Genomic DNA, 18,809 nt, shown 5'->3' with positions numbered 1-18,809 from the left:
TGTTCATTTCCTCATCCCACCTTCCTTCAGCTGTGTGTGCGCATTACTGGATTAAAAACAACAACCCTAAATAGTATTTTCTACTATGAAAAACTGTTTCTTCTAGGTTTGCAATGGGTACCAGTTTTTTTCTTACTTGTAACTAATTATTGTACTCTTTATTCTTTTGTATTTCTGACTCTCTTGCCCATTAAACAATTTATTTTCATAGAATAGCGGGGAAAGGTAAATGAAAAGACACATGCATTAGGGCTGACACAAATGTTAGTGCTTCACCTCTGTGCTTAATATGCAAGAGCTGATTAAAATGAATAATCTGTCACCAGTAACTATGTCAAACATTTCTTCCTGTTGCACCAGAACTTTCTAATGCTCTAAAATACATCTATTTTAAAAGGCAGAAACCGCTATAGCTGCTTATTGTATCTTCCAAATAGCTTACTAAGCATTAAGGGGTCCTGCAGGATCTGTGCTGGCTGCCTATTGGTTTCTAGGTGGAGATTAAGATGTTAGTTATGACCTATAAAGCACCAGGGCTTTATAGAATGGGTTGGGGAAGCCTACCTAAGGCACTGCCTCTCTCTCTATGCCATACTGCCACAACTGTGCTTAGTAGGAGGGCTCAAGTTGGATCCTATCGTTATAAAAGAGAGGGACAGCTCGCAAGGCATTCTCCATGAGATCTTCAAGTCTCTGGAACTTGCTTCCCCCTCCTACTTGCTCTGATATTGACAGCATTTGATGATCATTCAAGCATGCTGCAAAAGATACGTTTGTGTGTTTTTGGAGAAGGAAAGGGCGTGCTTCCTAGACGATGGAGTGGTGGAATGGAGTTTTTCTGGGTGGCAGGCTGGCTAAGCTCTTGCTGGAGTGATTATGTAATGCTGCTGAAATTTTGAATTGCTTCTTAATGTGTGTGTTAGGGCACCTAAAACCTAGTACAGGAGGATTTTTAGTTATTTTAAATAAATCGAGTGCCCAAGAATATACTACACACCCCAGAAAACAAATACATCATCCCTCCCCTGCAGATTCTGCAATCCACTTTCAGAAAAACCTAACATGAGGGTCCCAACCAAGGCAGGAGGAGGACAAGGGTGATAATAGCATATGGTTGAGGCTTGCACACATCTTGATAGTCCTATTTGTATTATCTTTCCCCCTTGCACACTTCTCCTAGGCAAGATGGAAGGATCTGCCGGAGGATATTTGGTGAATAGAGAGTCTGACCATCTATATGAAATGGTGCAAAACTTTCCCCTTTGACAAAGCCTTTCGCTATACAGACACGCCTTTCTATTCCCAGACCACTACCAGCCCCCAATCCCTACCCAAAATTAAACAAAACCCCCTACCCTACGCAGAGTTTTGATTCTGAAAAGGCAGAAGTGCCCGAGATTCCATGATGTCCTCCAGGGACTTTGCTGTTGGCTTTAACATGGAAGGCAGATACTATAGGACAGTATAAAACTCTAAGATACAGAGAAGAAATACGTTTTTAGGAAGGATTTTGAATGATCACTGAGTGCCACTAAAAAGCCTAAATTTGCTAAATCTCATTTATCCATTTAGATTAAAAAATAAAATTACAGCATAGGAACAGACAAGAATTATACAAAAAATATTGTTTAGCTCAGTGGTCCCCAATGTGGTACCCGCCGGCGCCATGGCACCCACCGGGGCATTTATGTGCGCCCGCCTAGTGCCCAGCAGGGGAGAGAAGCTGCGACCCTGCGCCTGCCGGGGACAGAGAACTCCAGGGCTGCAGGCTGCGGGTGCCGGTGTTCTCTGTCCCCAGCAGGCGCAGGGCCCGCCTAGTGCCCAGCAGGGGAGAGAAGCCGGGGCCCTGCGCCTGCTGGGGACAGAGTACTCCGGGGCTGCGGGCGCCGGTGTTCTCTGTCCTCCCGGCTTCTCTCTTCTCTCTGGATTCATATACTATGTAATATTAAATATGATTTTCGTATTATTTAATGTACAAATGCAAAATAAACCTTGAAAAATTGTTGGCGCCTGCCATACTCTTCTGAAAACATGAATGTGCTACTGGCCACGAAAAGGTTGGGGACCACTGGTTTAGCCTAATGCAGGGATCGGCAACCTTTGGCACACAGCCCGCTAGGGGCTGGGCCGGTTTTTTTACCTGCCGCGTCCACAGGTTCGGCCGATCGCAGCTCCCACTGGCCGCGGTTCGCCGCCCCAGGCCAATGGGGGCGATGGGAAGCGGCGGCCAGCACATCCCTGGGCCCGCGCCGCCCTCATTGGCCTGGGATAGTGAACCATGGCCAGTAGGAGCTGCAATCGGCTGAACCTGCGGACGCGGCAGGTAAACAAATTGGCCCGGCCCGCCAAGGTGCTTACCCTGGTGAGCTGTGTGCCAAAGCTTGCTGATCCCTGGCCTAATGTAACAGTCCGGGGAACATACCTTGAGCAAGCCATCATCATAACCCTGTGGGAAGTTGTGAGCAAATCCTTGGACCAAGACTCTGTCCATCCAGCCCTTCATGATGGCAGGCATGCTGAACCAATAAAAGGGAAACTGAAAAGCAAAGGATCCTGTTAATAGTGAGACATAATTGGCAGAGGTACACCATTTCCTTTGGCCTTGTTTCTGTGCTAAGAACATCTTATCACCTTAATCAGTCAAGCCATTCACAGATCAAGCACAGTAAATAAAGCCTATCATTCAGAGGATGCAGAACTATATTTGTTTAAGGTTGTGGGGTTTTTTGTAATATTCTTTTGAAAAATGCCATGAGATCTCCAAATGATGGCGAGTTTTCAGAATCTCTTACACCTCAACCAAAAGATGAGCCTTCTGGCAGACACTGGTTTCCTGATTCATGGGGAAGAGGAGTGGTCAATAATTTTCTGTAGCAGCTGGCTTTTTTTCATTTCTGCTATTGACTAGACCTTACCACTTACCCTGTGAGATCACAGTCCAAGCCTTATCTGCATTATCAGAATGGGCAGTGCGTTGAAAGAAAATGACAGTGGGAGTTAGGTGTCTAAACTTTCTGGCTTTTTATAATCTCCTTATTACTGTATTTGTTTTAACACCATATTAAGACTATAAGATTATTATTAAGAAAAATCATGACCTGAAAAATCACTAACTCAGCTTCTTGAACCTTCCTCTGTTCCTCAATCAAATCACTGGTCAAGCATCTTCTTTTGTAAGCTTCCCATGATGCCACTCCATAATCAACATGTTCTGAGTTGTGCAGGCAACCTGTGGCAGAAACATATAAACATTGTTTATCCCACTTCTAGCACTAAATCCACATAAAATAATTAAATACAAGTCACAATCTACTGTCCTCGATTGGAATATTTCATCCCATTGATTTATCATGAGCCACACCATATTGTAAGGAGTGATAGATGAACTGTTGATTTTTTTTTTGATTTTTTAAAAAAGTGTAGGTGAATCTAGTACCTGTAAAAGTACTCATTTACATTAAGGCCCCTCTGTCCCCCTTTATGCTACCAGAGTGGTGTAAAAGGGCCTTAATGTAAATGAAAATCAGGCCATCAGAGTTTAGGGTCTGATCCTGAGCATCTGCTAAGGAGCTTCACCTCTTCCTGAAGTCCATGTGACCAGAGTGGGTTAGGACTTTTCAAGACCTGACGCGGAGCACAGATTTGAATCAGACAGTTTGCAACCTTCCTTGCCCACTTCTGCCAGTGCTTTTGCAACATCACTCTTTCTGGTTCGGTTCTAACAGACACTGCCAGCTCTGCCAAATTGTGTTACGGCTTTGTGCTTTCACTTCCTAAATTAGAACAGCACCAGGATTAAAAACCTACCTCTTGGTGAATGGCTTTCTTAACTATGATAAACCCTTGGAAACCAGTTTTAAATTTAATATGATCTCCACTGGGTTTCTCTCAAGTTTTTACTAAACTAATAAATGGACAATGGCATCACCATATTCCGTCAGTGTGAATCATACTTAATAGATGAGACAAACCCCAAACATACACGAATGAACACTTGGGAATTATTTGCAGAAAACAGCTGTAACCAGACTGGTCCTTGAGAGGAGGTGTTTTGTAATGATGCCTCTTTAAGAAGACACACAAACACTTTTAAGTTATAATACACAAATATTTGGGCCCAAAGACATAGGGCTATTTAAAAACCTACCGTCTTATTCGTAAGGGCCCAGTCCTGCTACTGTTGTAGTCAATGGCAAAACTGTCAAACTCAAGTGTGTAGGATGGATTCCTAAAGTGATATCTTCTAGTACAGTGGTTTTCATTGGAGGGTCTGCAAACTATGGGCAGGTCTATACTACGGATTAAGTTGATCTAACTTATCTTGCTCAGGGGTATGAAAAAGCCCTACCCCTCGCAAGTGACGCAAGTTTCACGCTGTCCACACCAGCACTATGTCAGTGGGAGACGTTTCTCACCAATATAGTTTCTGCTTCTTGTCAAGGTGGAGTAATTATGCTGACTGAAGAGCTGTCTCCCATTGGCATAGCGCGTTTTCACCAGATACGCTACAGCGGCATAGCTGCATCAGTGCATCCGCTCTGATGTAGCGCTGTAGTGTAGACTTGCCCTATGTCTAAGGGATCTGGAAAAGGTAAAATAAAGTTTCAGCGCTGAGACAAGGCATTTTGTTTTTCTGATCAATCAAAAGCATGTGAATACCCCCATCTACAGGTCAAAACCTGGAAATGGTGGTGTTATCATAGAAGCCCACTTTAGCACCCTTTCTCCAGCTGCATCAAATGTCAGGCTGAGCATGTGCAACATTTATAGCTGAATGCTGTTCAGTGAGTTTTCAGTCTAAGACTTTTATGGTAGGGGTCCACAGACCACAGGATGAATTTCCAAAGGGGTCTGCACCTCCATTTGGAATTTTTTTAAGGGTCCGCAAATGAAAAAAAGGTTGAAAACCACTGCTCTAGTAAATGCCCACATCACAAGGAAAGCTGCATGCATCCCAGACTTGGTCTACACTACAGAATTAGGCAGAGATAAGGCAGTTTATGTTAATGTTATGTCAGTGTCTATACTACAGCCTTGCTCCTGCTGATATAAGTGCCCTACTACCCTGACATAATAGTGCCACTTCCACAAGAGGCGTGGGGCTTATGTCAGTCTAGTTAGGCCCACACTCTGCCCTGAGGCCCCACTCCCTGCTCTTCCCCCATGGCTCAACTCACACTGCTCCTCTTCCCGTCCCTGGTCTAGCCTTCCCCCCCAGCCCCACCCTCGCTCTGCCTCTTCCCCCACGGCCCCAGTGCTCACACCTCTTCACCCCCTGAGAGGCAGAGAAGAGCGGGCACAGGTGGGGCGGCCTCTTGGAAGAGGTAGAGAGCAGCAGGCGGGGCGAGGGCCTCAGGGGTTGGGGCAGAGTGGGGATGGAATGTGGGTGGGACTGGGGAGGAGGAGGCTGAGCGGGGGTGGGTCTTGGGGTGGGGCAGAGGGCAGGGTCATGGTCCGGGCACGGGTGGCCAACCCTTCTGAGGAGGTTCCGGCACTCAGGACCAGCTTCCCCAAATGCAGTGTCATGTGCTGCCCGTGGCTCCATGCCTGGGCCAGTGGTAGGCTCCAGCCAGAGCCTAGCTGCCCCCCATTGCAGCTCCCCACTCTCAGCTGGGCTGCTGCCCTGGCTCCCCACAGCCAACTGCCCTCTCAGGGAGGCAAAAAGCCCTGGGGGTCAGCTGGGCTCCCAGCAGGGAGCTGCGCAGAGCTGAGAGCCCTGGCTTCAGTTGGTGGAAGCGCTCCCGGTGAGGACGAACACCACTGACAGTAGGAGGGTAGTATGGACATCAGACACACCACAGTAACTACTGCAGTGGTTGTAAGTCGGCCTAACTTACGGCAACTTAGCACTGCAGTGTAGATATGCCCCCAGTGTTTTGCAGACTGGGCTCTTTTTACCTGTTGTTTGCTCCTGGCTGAAAGTGAAGCTGCTGCTCTTTACAGGGTTGGAAAGGACAGTGTGAGGAGAGAGAGAGGTGAGTGCAGCTAGCCCTGCCTGCAAATGAAACTTGCACCTACTGGACACCCTCCACCTCCTCCCTCCTTTCATTGTTACAGCTGCAGAATCAGACCAATAGGAGAGCGTTGGAAGCACCCTCCCCACCTTCAAGAGTGCCGGGGACCCACATGATTGGTTCCCTAATGATTCTGCTGATTGCTAGCTTGTTTCTCTCTGCCCCCTGGCAGCTAGCCAGAAGAGGCCCTCCCAACCCTCTTGTGTTACAGTTCCCACACTCAAGACCTTGGGAGTGCGGTTGATTCACTCTGCAGACAGCCTTCTGCACTGATGCACGATCTTCAACAGCCGTGACACAACTTTTAAGGCAAGGATGTGAATTTCCACATTGCTCTCTGATCTCACATCCCCTCAAAGGATCTCTGGGATACAGGGAGGTCCCTAACACACAACTTTTCATTAGGGCTAGGTCACACCATCCTCCCAATTCCACAGACAAAGGGGGCCTTAGGGAGAGGCTGAACTGCATGTGTGCTATTTACTACTCAGGCTCCATAGTGAACTGCTTCCTGCAGACACTGGCAGGGCTACTTCAGCGGCTGACTTGGCTTAAGTGCCCAACTCCAGGAGAGAGTTCATGGCTGAAGATCCTGAGTGGTGAGAGGTGCCTATCTCTCTTCCACCAGCCAGGTGCATTAGGTCAGCTGGTTAGGTGCCTAAGACCCTCTTCTCTCCCTTCCCTTCTGCTTGGCATTTCACTCCTGGCTAGCTTTGGCAGCTCCCCATGCAGCTTGCTGGTTTCTGATGATCCCTTTCTTAGGCATCTAACTCTCCCCATGCATTCTAGCATCATCATCATCATAATGGGCTCTTCAATCTAGCAGCGAAGGCTATAACATGAGCCAATGACTGGAAGCTGAAGCTAGACAAATTCTGACTGGAAATAAGGCATAAATATTTACCAGTGAAAGTAAATAATGGTTGGACCAATTTACCAAGCTCATTACAAATTCTCCATCACTGACAATTTTTAAACTAAGATCTGCTCTAGGATTTATTTTGGGGAAGTTCTCTGGCCTGTGTTACACAGGAGGTCAGACTGGATGGTCACAATGGTCTCTCTTGGAATCTATGATCTTTGGGAGGTCTGGGCAGCTAACTTGGGGCTGAGGATTCCACTAGGATTAGAGAGACAAAGTGGGGGAGGTGATGTCTTTTATTGGACCAGCTTCTGTTGGTGAGAGAGAGGCTTGGTCTACACTACCCCCCTAATTCGAACTAAGGTACGCAACTTCAGCTACGTGAATAACGTAGCTGAAGTCGAAGTACCTTAGTTCGAACTTACCTTGGTCCACACTCGGCAGGCAGGCTCCCCCGTCGACTCCGTGGTACTCCTCTCGCCGAGCTGGAGTACCGCAGTCGACGGCGAGCACTTCCGGGTTCGACTTATCGCGTCCAGACTAGACGCGATAAGTCGAACCCAGAAGTTCGATTGCCAGCCGCTGAACTAGCGGGTAAGTGTAGCCAAGGCCAGAGACAAGCTTTTGAGCCACACAGAACTCTTCTGCACCAACAGAAGTTGCTCCAGTAAAAGCTACAGTGTAACCTAACCCACCTTGTCTCTCAAAGGCTAGGTCTACACTACGGGATTAATCTGAATTTACAGAATTTGAATTTTGGAAACAGATTGTATGAAGTCGAATGTATGCGGCCACAGTAAGCACATTAATTCGGCGGTGTGTGTCCATGTACCGGGGCTAGCGTCGATTTCCGGAGCGTTGAACTGTGGGTAGTTATCCCATAGCTATCCCATAGTTCCCGCAGTCTCCCCCGCCCATTGGAATTCTGAGTTGCGATCCCAGTGCCTGATGGGGCAAAAAACCTTGTTGCAGGTGATTCTGGATATAGCCTCACCCCTCCCTCCATGAAAGCACCGGTAGACAACCGTTTTGCGTCTTTTTTCCTGGGTGAACACTGCAGACTCCATACCACGGCAGGCATGAAGCCCGCTCAACTCAAGACAGCAGTCATGAACATTGTAAACACCTCACGCATTCTCGTGCAGTTTATGCTGAACCAGGACCAGAAAAACAAGGCGAGGAGGAGGCGGCGACGGCAGCGCGGCAACGAGAGTGATGAGGACATGGACATGGATACAGAATTCTCTCAAACCGCAGGCCCCGTCGCTTTGGAGATCATGTTTTTAATGGGGCGGGTTCTAGCCATGGAACGCCGATTCTGAACCTGGGAAACAAGCAGACTGGTGGGACCGCATAGCGTTGCAGGTCTGGGATGATTCCCAGTGGCTGCGAAACTTTCGCATGCATAAAGGCACTTCCATTGAACTTTGTGACTTGCTTTCCTCTACCCTGACGCGCCAGAATACCAAGATGAGAACAGCCCTCACAGTTGAGAAGCGAGTGGCGATAGCCCTGCGGAAGCTTGCAACGCCAGACAGCTACTGGTCAGTCGGGAATCAATTTGGAGTGGGCAAATCTACTGTGGGGGCTGCTGTGATGCAAGTAGCCAAAGCAATCACTGAGCTGCTGCTACCAAAGGTAGTGACTCTGGGAAATGTGCAGGTTATAGTGGATGGCTTTGCTGCAATGGGATTCCTTAACTGTGGTGGGGCGATAGATGGAACCCATATCCCTATCTTGGCACCGGAGCACCAGGGTACCCAGTACATAAACTGCAAGGGGTACTTTTCAATGGTGCTGCAAGCACTGGTGGATCACAAGGGACGGTTCACCAACATCAACGTGGGCTGGCCGGGAAGGGTTCATGACGCTTGCGTCTTCAGGAACACTACTCTGTTTAAATGGCTGCAGCAAGGGACTTACTTCCCGGACCAGAAAATAATTGTTGGGGATGTTGAGATGCCTATAGTTATCCTTGGGGACCCAGCCTACCCCTTAATGCCATGGCTCATGAAGCCATACACAAGCAGCCTGGATAGGAGTCAGGAGCTGTTCAGCTACAGGCTGAGCAAGTGCAGAATGGTGGTAGAATGTGCATTTGGCCATTTAAAAGGTCGCTGGCGCATGTTATTGACTCACTCAGACCTCAGCCAAACCAATATTCCCATTGTTATTGCTGCTTGCTGTGTGCTCCACAATCTCTGTGAAAGTAAAGGGGAGACCTTTATGGCAGGGTGGGAGGCTGAGGCAAATCGCCTGGCTGCTGATTACGCGCAGCCAGACACCAGGGCGATTAGAAGAGCACACCAGGAAGCGCTGTGCATCAGAGAAGCTTTGAAAACCAGTTTCATGACTGGCCAGGCTACCATGTGAAAGTTCTGTTTGTTTCTCCTTGATGAAAACCCGCCCCCTTTATTGACTCATTCTCTGTAAGCAACCCACCCTCCCCCTTCGATCACAGCTTGCTTTCAAAGGAAATAAAGTCACTATCGTTTAAAAATCATTTATTCTTTATTAATTGATTATAAAAAGAGGGAAAGAACTGACAAGTAGCCCGGGTGGGGTTTGGGAGGAGGATCGGAGGGAAGGAAAAGGCCACTAAAAAAAGGTTACAGTAATGACAGCCTTTTGCTTGGGCTGTCCACTGGGGTGGAATGGGAGGGTGCATGGAGCCTCCCCCCCCGCGTTCTTACATGTCTGGGTGAGGAGGCTATGGAACATGGTGAGGGGGGAGGGTGGTTATATAGGGGCTGTAGCGGCACTTTGTGATCCTGCTGCTGTTCCTGAAGCTCCACCAGATGCCGGAGCATGTCTGTTTGCTCACGCAGCAGCCCCAGCGTTGCATCCTGCCTCCTCTGATCTTCCTGCTGCCATCTCTCATCTCGAGCGTCTCTCCTCTCCTCACGTTGGTCCCTCATGTCCTCACGTTCACTGGCATCTTTTCTGTACTTTGATACCGTGTCCTTCCACTCATTCAGATGAGCTCTTTCATTGCGGGTCGATTCCATGATTTCCGAGAACATGACGTCTTGCGTCCTTTTTTTTCCCCTGCGCCTTATCTGAGATAGCCTTCGGGACGGAGGAGGGAGGCTTGAAAAATTCGCAGCTGCTGGAGGGAGGGAAAAAAAGAGAGAGAAGTATTTAAAAAGATACATTTTACAGAAAAATGCTTATACTCTTTCACAGTGAACAACACTATTCACATTACATAGCACATGTTATTTCAGTGCAAGGTCACATTTTGCATCTTAATATTGAGTGCCTGTGGCTTTGGTGTTAGAGATCACAGACGCAGGTCCGGGCAACAGAATTCGGCTTGCATGCGGCCATGGTAAGTCATTGTCTTTCGGCTTCTGCGCCCTCCTTTCCCACATACCAAGCAAAGCCCATTGAGTGCTGCGGTTTTCCTGTTAACCTGCAGCAGCAGAAAACAAACTAACCGCCCCCATCCAATTCTCTGGGATGATCACTTTACCCCTCCCCCTACTGCATGGCTGGTATCACGGAAGATCCCTGCTAGCCAAATGCGAAAAGCTCAGTGCCAATAACCACTCCACCCCCTCCCCCCGGCTTGGCTAACTACAGGGAAGGATTTATTTTCAGCCACAGGCAAACAGCCCAGTAGGAATGGCCACCTCTGTCCCCTTAATTAAATTCCGGTATTTCAATCAGGTTACCATGAGCGATATCACTCTCCTGAGGATTACACAGCGAGATAAAGAATGGATGTTGCTTGAATGCCAGCAAACACTGGGACCATATGATGCCAGGCTTTGTCATGCAATGATACCAGATTACTTGCTACTAGCATGGCGTGGTCAAGTGTCCTACCATGGACAACGGAATAAGGCTGCACTGCCCAGAAACCTTCTGCAAAGGCTTTTGGAGTACCTCCAGGAGAGCTTCATGGAGATGTCCCTGGAGGATTTCCGCTCCATCCCCAGACACGTTAACAGACTTTTCCAGTAGCTGTACTGGCCGCGAATGCATCCCAAGTCCTCAGGGCAAATTAATCATTAAAAAACGCTTGCTTTTAAACCATGTTTTATATTTTAAAAGGTAAACTCACCTGAGGTCCCTTCCATGGGGTCATGGTCTTGGATATTGCCTTGGGAGGGTACTTCAGTCAGGCTGAGAAAAAGATACTGGCTGTTGGGGAGAACGGAGTGCTGTGTGCTCTCCGCAAGCTCGTCGTCCTCCTCCTCCTCTTCCCCCGTCCGCAGAATCCTCAGGCATGGCTGAGATTACCCCCGCCTCAGAATCCACGGTCAGAGGTGGGGTAGTAGCGGTGGCCCTCACTAGAACTGCATGCAGCTCAGCGTAGAAGCGGCATGTCTGTGGCTCTGACCAGGAGCGACCGTTTGCCTCCTTGGTTTTTTGATAGGCTTGTCTGAGCTCCTTAACTTTCATGCGGCACTGATATGAGTCCCTGTTGTGGCCTCTCTCCATCATGCCCTTGGAAATTTTTTCAAAAGTTTTGGCATGTCGTCTTTTGGAACGTAGTTCTGGTAGCTAGTTCTGAATCCTCTCCCCATATAGCGATCAGATCCAGTACCTCCCGTACCATCCATGCTGGTGCTCTTTTTCGATTCTCGGACTGCATGGTTACCTGTGCTGATGAGCTCTGCGTGATTACCTGTGCTCTCCACCCTGGGCAAACAGGAAATGAAATTCAAAAGTTCGTGGGGCTTTTCCTGTCTACCTGGCCAGTGCATCCGAGTTCAGATTGCTGTCCAGAGCGGTCACAATGGTGCACTGTGGGATAGCTCCCGGATGCCAATACCTTCGAATTGTGGCCACACTAACCCTAATTCGAAATGGCAATACCGATTTCAGCGCTACTCCCCTCGTCGGGGAAGAGTACAGATATCGATATTAAGAGCCCTTTATGTCGAAAGAAAGGGCTTTGTTGTGTGGACGGGTGCAGGGTTAATTCGATTTAATGCTGCTAAATTAGAATTAAACTCAGAGTGTAGACCAGGCCTAATATACTGGAACCAACAAAGCTACTGCAAATGATTCCACTAGGTGTCAAGCCAGCTACGGTATGTCTACAATTCAACATTCCCTCCTCCCCCCCCTCAAAAAAACCCCAACCTGCAGCAGCGAGTCTAAGGGCATTGGTCTAGACTCTGGCTTGCACTACGGTGGTAAAAATAGCAGTGCAGATGTTCCTACTCAGGTTGGAGCTCACTCTCAGAGACACTCCTGCCTCCATTGCTGGGTTTCAGTCAGAGCTCAAGCTCCAGCCCGAGCGGGAACCTCTACACTGCTATTTTTAGCTCTGTAGCACGAGCCCGAACCTACACACCCACAGTCTGAGACTTGCTGCTGCAGATTTTATTTAATTTATATATTTGCAGTATAAATGTACCCTTAGAGATCAGAAGTCGGTATGCTGGGCAGAGCACTCCCCAAGTGCCTTTGAAAATCTGGGCCTTTGTCTTTATATTTGCCCCTAGTACACGCAGCACAGTTGGAACTATGTAAATAATACTAAGAATAAGAATTTCTACTACACGGTCTTTACAAAACCATTACAAGCATTACATCATTAACCCTCATGCGGGAGGCAAGGTAAGACAGTTAAATACATATTTGCTAACTTCTTCCATCCCTTGCAGTGCTTACTTCTCAAGTCTGCAAACAGACAGCCCAAAACAAGAGCTGAAAGGCCCCAATCTTGCAAATATATAAGTCAATAAATGTGTGTTTAACTTTACACATGTGCGTATTCCCATTGAACTCCATGGAACTAGTCACACGCGTAAAATTAAGCACACGCATAAATATTTGCCGGACTGGGACCTCACAGATTATTAACTGCCCCCATTCAGCTCTCTGGGCTATTAATTGTGGCGACTTAAATGTCAGCATTGTTAACCATTTCATATTTTTTTAAAGCAGCACCATCCATGTATTCTGGGTAGAGCTATCAACATATCTTCAAGGCTCTCAACAGAATTCTGTGACAGAGTGGCCTAATCGGTTTTAGGAACTGATTTATCCCTCCCCTTTTATGTAATTGTATGGCAGAGAATACAGTTGCTTGCTCACCTCCCTATTTTTTATGTTAAAGGATCCCTGAATGTGCATCTCTTGAATGGGACTTCCCCTCCCAACCTCTCCCCGGGTATTTCCCCTTCGCTGCACTGAGAATTTGCGTATCCAGGGCCAATAAGGTAATTAGCTGGCTGCCTTCTTCATCTTCTTTTCTCTCTACAGCATTCATCTCTCCAACCTTCCCTCAGAGCAGAAAAGGCATTAACTTCCCATTATTTATTGCTCTCCCTAATGAGTTAATTGCTGAGTGATGCAGCTTAGCTAGAGCTGGGAGGAGTCTCCTCTCATCCCACCCTAAATCGGGAGGACTGAACTCAGTGGAGACATACTTGTGTAAAGGGAGGATTATCTGTCTAGGGTTTCCCCTGCTTTGGGGTGATAGTAGCAGCTGTTCTCTTCCACTTGGGACACAGGCTGGCTCTGTTAGCTATTTCCTCACAATTACCCCTGATAACCCAACTGTGCTGCTGTAAGGACTCACAGCAAATCAGCATGAGCGGAGGCGGTATGTGTAATCCTGGTGGGATATTTTGAGGTAGGGCTGTAGCGAGGCGGTGGGACACTCCACAGCCCTGATGAGGGCCGAACCTCCCCTAATCCCAACGTGGGTGGAGCCGCCGGGTCCGGCGCCCGCCCCCCCCCCCCCCCCGAGGTCACGGCCCCGACCCGGAAGTATAAAAGCCCGCCTGCAGAGCTCAGTGGAGCCCAGGCCAGTGGAGAGAGCAGACGTCCGTGGCCGAGCTGCCGCTTGGGAAACAGCCGCAGGCCGTGACCGGCCTGCTGAGTCACCAGGCCGGTCGAGCCTGCCCCGTGCCAGGTACCCCGAGGAGGAGCCGAGCCTGCCCTTGGCCACCTACCCAGAGGAGCCAATGCTGGTGGATAGCACCGACGACACTAAGACGGCCCAGGTACCGTGCGAGGGGGAGTGTGGAAGTAGCCCGGGGGCAGCCGACCCCAGTCTGGCTGCTGCACTGCCAGAGTCGATGTCATTGTGTTGCGGCCAGGATCCCCACTGACAGCAGCGAGTTTCCGTCGCTGCTAGGGCCCCGGGCTGGGACGCAGTGGAGTGGGAGGGCCTGCATCCCCCCTGCCACCCACTCCTTGGGTGGCAGACTCCCCGTTTCCCCTGGCCTAGAGAGGCTGGGGGCTGCTACAAACCCCGACCCAGCCCCTGCTTAAGGGCCTGGGCCTCTGACTGACTATTTGATTACTGCCCCGCCCTGACTTAGGGCCTGGGCCACTATAGACTTTGCCTCAGTCCTTGCTTAAGGGCCTGGGTTTCGGACCTCTGGACTCAGCCCCTGCTTATGGGCCTGAGCCCCTAACTGTGTGCCTGTTATCCCGGACTACCGTCGGACCACAGCGGGGCGGTGGGACACCCCACAGCCCCGCTGAGGGCCGAACCTCGGCCCAAACCTACTACAAGGGCTCTCTCATGCCTCCTGTTGGAGCTGTCCCACTGTGGATAAATAATTAGAGAGTCACTGGGGCAGAGAGAGAGAGAATGAGAATGACTCTGCTGCCTGGTGGTTAGAGCACGCACGTGGGAGACCTTCAAATTAAGATTAAGGAATAGGTAAAATGGGGCATTTATGGATGGACAAAAGAAAGGGATCACTGTTAGTACTGAAACATTTCAGGCAAGACATCCTGAAGGACAGTTGTGACATTCTATACCTTGGGGGAGCATCCTCTAACCCCCATATTCCTCATTTTTATATAATCATGATCTTGCATATAAAGCATGGTTTTCAATAAAATATGCTGTGGATTTGTGAGGCACCCAGATACTAGCTATACAGAGACATGTGAGTGCAGTTGAACAGAGATCACTAGCCATTTGTCCAGCAAGGGAGCTACAATGCAGTGACTCACCTGCACGAGGCCACACCAAGGGAATTGCTCAACCTTGCTTGGGGACGCAGCAGTGCCCCCAGACATGCCTGGACTGGTGCTCTCCAAGCACATGGGACTGAGGGTATAAAACAGAACACAGGGGCCCCATGCTTGGCCTTTCTCCTGCCCCCACTATGCTGCAAGCACCAAGGACACCGAGGAGACTTAAGACTCCAAGAGAGGAGACGGCACAGGTTTCAAGGGTGAAATCTGCATACTATGAACTGCAATATCCAATGGGGTGAGAAAAACTGCTTAATCTACATACTGCCCAGTCTAATAGGGTTGAGAGTTTAGACTGTGTGCTTATATTTTCTTTTCTTTTGGTAACTAACTGACTTTTTGCCTATCACTATAATCACTTACAATGTATCTTTTGTAGTCAATAAATTTGTTTAACGCTTTATCTTTACCAATGAGTTTGTCTGAAGTGTGCGGTAAATCTGCTCAGGTTTACAAAGGCTAGTGTATATCCACTTTCCATTGATGAAGTGGTGAACCAATTAATAAATCTGCACTGCTCATCTTGAGCAGTGCAAGACGGTATATTCCTGAGGTACAGTGCTGGGAGCCGGGGGGATTTGGCTCTGGTGCCTTTCTCTGTGTGATCCATGAGTGGCTCTGGGAGCTTTCATTCAATCTAGCTGGGTGTGGGGCTCCACATGCGGTTGTGCTGAGTGATCACAGCGCCTGGAGGGGTTTGCTGCTGGTCACTAGCAAGGCATTGTGAGAGCCAGTCCAGGCTGGAGAGAGTTCAGGGGGCACAGCGGTCCCACAGTCCCAGGCTGCACATGGGGGATCCTATCACAACTGTAGCTCACCGAATTCCTCTAGTTGGCTGCATGGGCAAATGGAGAACACTGGAAATGTTAAAGCTGTTATGCTGGCCCCACACTTCTAAAAAGGGGGCAAAGAATTGTCTGTCTTGCCTAGAATGTTGCCTTTGATCTAGAGAAATAAAGGCAAACTGATTTTAGTCCCTAGACAACTCTGTCTTTTGAAAAGATGACTTGGGATATAGTGTGACCATGAGACAGAAGCTTGCAGAGTCTGATAGGGAAAGAAGAAAGCTAGAACAAACCTGAACTGGACAAGGAAAGTAGTTAGAACAAGCAGTGTAAAGTGGGGAAGAAAGTTTGGCTACCCACTGTCAAAAATAAGCTGTATGCAAAATGCCAAGGCCCATGTAATGCGTGAGGGAGACAGTCTTTCATATAAGCCTTGGGCCTGATTCTTTTCCCCAGGTTAGAAATAACTTCCACTGACTTCAATGGAAATTACTCTGATCCGCTGGTTGGGCATAGGGTCCCTTGGTTTGAGAGGACTCTGTGGAATCTCTCCCTGCTCTTCCTCCAATAGCTCGCAGACGAGACTGGCAAATGAGTCACTGATTGACTGGAGGTGTCAAGTGGTATCCCAAGAGGGCATAGTTGGATTAGTCCCAAGAATTCCATGCATCTTCACAAGGGGCTGTGCTCCTTAATGTGTGTGTTAACAACCTCCTGTACTGCTTCCAGTCTGGTCTCATGAGCATTTATTGATTTTAAGCCACTCAAGAGCATTCCCCACACTATCTAAACAAGCTCTGTTTTGTTCAAGGTCCTTTTGAAGATCCTCTCTCTTCCTACCAAGAATCTCTTCCACTGACTTTATTAATAAATTTGAACTTTAGCTCTGGCTTTTTTTTCTTGAGTGAGACAGGGTTGAGATTAATGATAAAAGCCCAGTCCCAAAAGGTCTGTCTAATCCAGGCAGGAGCTGGGGTGAGCTGCTTGGAGAGACCTGAGAAAATTCTCCACTGGATGTACTCTTAGTGGATTGAACTGCCAGAGTTTATAAAACTTGCCCTTGATCACCCGTGGAACAGCTAGAACTGTGTGGCTGCATTAGGAGCTGTGAGACAGAGAGGAATCCATTTTAAAGATGTAATACTGGTGCAAGTTTGATGATACCAGGGACCAGATTGTATTTATCCCTCCTTCACTGGGCCTAGAGACTCCACAGGTATGCCCCATTTAGTGCATCTAGCCTGTTTGCTGGACAGGGTGAGTCTGAGGCAGTTTGGCTCCTATTACCTTTGGGCTGATGCCTGCTCCCAAGGGCACTATGCCTGTTCCTGGGAATAATACAAAACAAGGCCAAGCTGGTATGTGAAGTTGACTCAGAAAACTGTCTGGGATCCAGGTGGTCTAATCATTGTTCCAACCCCATGTGTGATACAAACTAATGACCAATTTGGAATATAAGTAGCTAGTAACGAAATCTTCCTGAAGTCCAATATCACAGGCCTGCTGTGTGACCCTGAATACGTTACTTCCCCTCTCTGACTCAGCTTCCCCATCTGGTTTCCTCTGTGCAGTGCTTTGAGATCTCTGAATGAAAAGTGTAACTATGAAAATAGAGTACCTCCCTCTTGGATCTAGGTTTGTACCCCAGAAGTAAGACAAGTTGGGATTTGAACAACCATGTTGTCTAGCCCAAGGTTTAGACAACACAATGGTTAAAAAAACTGAAGACTCCTGGCAGCTTGGCTCTATTACTCCCTCCAAATCTTCTATTGGTGGAAGATTTCAGGGGGGAAAAAGGCTAGTGTAGACACAACCTAACCGTCATCAATACAGTGGACCTGATTCTCCTATTACACACGCTGGAGTCTTTTGGGAGTAATTCCTGTTGGCTTCAACAGGCTTTGGATCAGACCTATGGTCACCAGTAAGTAGTAAACACCATCTCTGTCCCATTCGGCATAGGATTATTATGCAGAAGATTCTTTTTGTTTGAAGTTATGTTTGAGTCTACAGCATTGGGATAGCAAGCTTCTGCCAAAGAGAAACCCAACTTGATTCTCTCATATCCCTCAAAAGCAACTCCTTCTCTTACCCGTGTCACTTTAACCAGCAGTACAAGACCAGCAGTCTTTGTAACCATTGTTCACTCTCTGGGCTGAAATCTTCTGATCTTTTGGGCTTTCAAAACTGCATACCCTATTCAGAGTGTCCATGTAGTGCCACCTAGTGGCTAATGTGAGGAATTGTCCTGAGAACGTAAGCTGCAAAGTCCTACTTGACAGGAATGTGGAGTTTAAATTTTTAACAGAACAAACATCCTGACCCAAAGTAAATGTACAAGAAAACATTTTAAGTAGCCAATGGGCCCTGGCAGGACACATTTCAACAAACATAATTCCCATCACCACAAGAATGGATAAGGCAAATCCTATTAATTAGAGTTGAGTGAATCCTGAGGGGAGGGTGAACATCTTTTACTTTTAAAAACAATTTCACTCTGTCTATCCCCCCCTGCCATGTTTCTTTTCTGTGACTATTCTAGTGAATTCTCTAAAAGGGGCTACTGGGGCTTGAGGGAGCAATTGAGGATCAGGACACTACAGAAGAAGCTTTTGGTATCACCACATGGTATGTTGGGCAGTACCTGACATTTTCCTCTCAGGTAGCAATGGTGAGGCATAGTCATTCAGTGATACCAATCTTTAGAGCAGCAGAGGTGATGGCAGGGCTGGGTAACACAGGAAAAGGAAGCAGGAAGAGTGTGTAACAGAGAGAGCTACTTACATGTGGCTTTTTTCCCCTCTGTCTCTGAGGTCAGCAGCGAGTAATAGGAACAACAAAGGCAACAACTAAGGTTGAGAAATCTTCACCCTAGCTCTAAGTGAAAAAACACAATACAAGGATAATGCACCTTGGAACACACAATCACCTATTTAACTGCTTAGTTGTAATTACGGTCATATTTTGTAGCAGACTAATAAATATGATGTAGTATATTTCTTTACACATTTTAAAAAGCCTTAATAATATGAAACTTCTCACAGCCTCTGCTGCTAAAACTTTACAAAGAAGAGAGGGGAGTGGCCACAAAGTTTTTCAGTAAGAGTAAGAAATCCCCAGCAGTAAGGCAGTGGTCCCCAATGCGGTGCCCACGGGCGCCATGGCGCGCACCAGGGCATTTATGTG

General features: G+C 47.9%; 1 protein-coding gene across 2 annotated transcripts in view; it reads right to left on the bottom strand.

Moving 5' to 3' along the window:
* Window positions 1-18,569, bottom strand: part of RIPK1 (receptor interacting serine/threonine kinase 1) — a 70,671-nt gene extending 52,102 nt beyond the window's left edge. Inside the window, exons 1-3 of one of the 2 annotated variants that reach the window (XM_005307061.5) lie at window positions 18,408-18,569; window positions 3,099-3,229; window positions 2,423-2,536 (exon numbers count right to left, since the gene is read on the bottom strand). In XM_005307061.5, the coding sequence (XP_005307118.2) occupies window positions 2,423-2,515 (93 nt within the window). In that variant the 5' untranslated portion in view covers window positions 2,516-2,536; window positions 3,099-3,229; window positions 18,408-18,569. The remainder of the gene's footprint in view (window positions 1-2,422; window positions 2,537-3,098; window positions 3,230-18,407) is intronic. The other variant, XM_065584886.1, reaches the window with a different exon arrangement.
* Window positions 18,570-18,809: the final 240 nt, after the last annotated feature.

Source organism: Chrysemys picta, chromosome 2, assembly GCF_011386835.1.
Source record: "Chrysemys picta bellii isolate R12L10 chromosome 2, ASM1138683v2, whole genome shotgun sequence".
Lineage (NCBI taxonomy): Eukaryota > Metazoa > Chordata > Testudines > Emydidae > Chrysemys > Chrysemys picta.
This window is presented reverse-complemented; position numbering and strand designations above follow the sequence as displayed.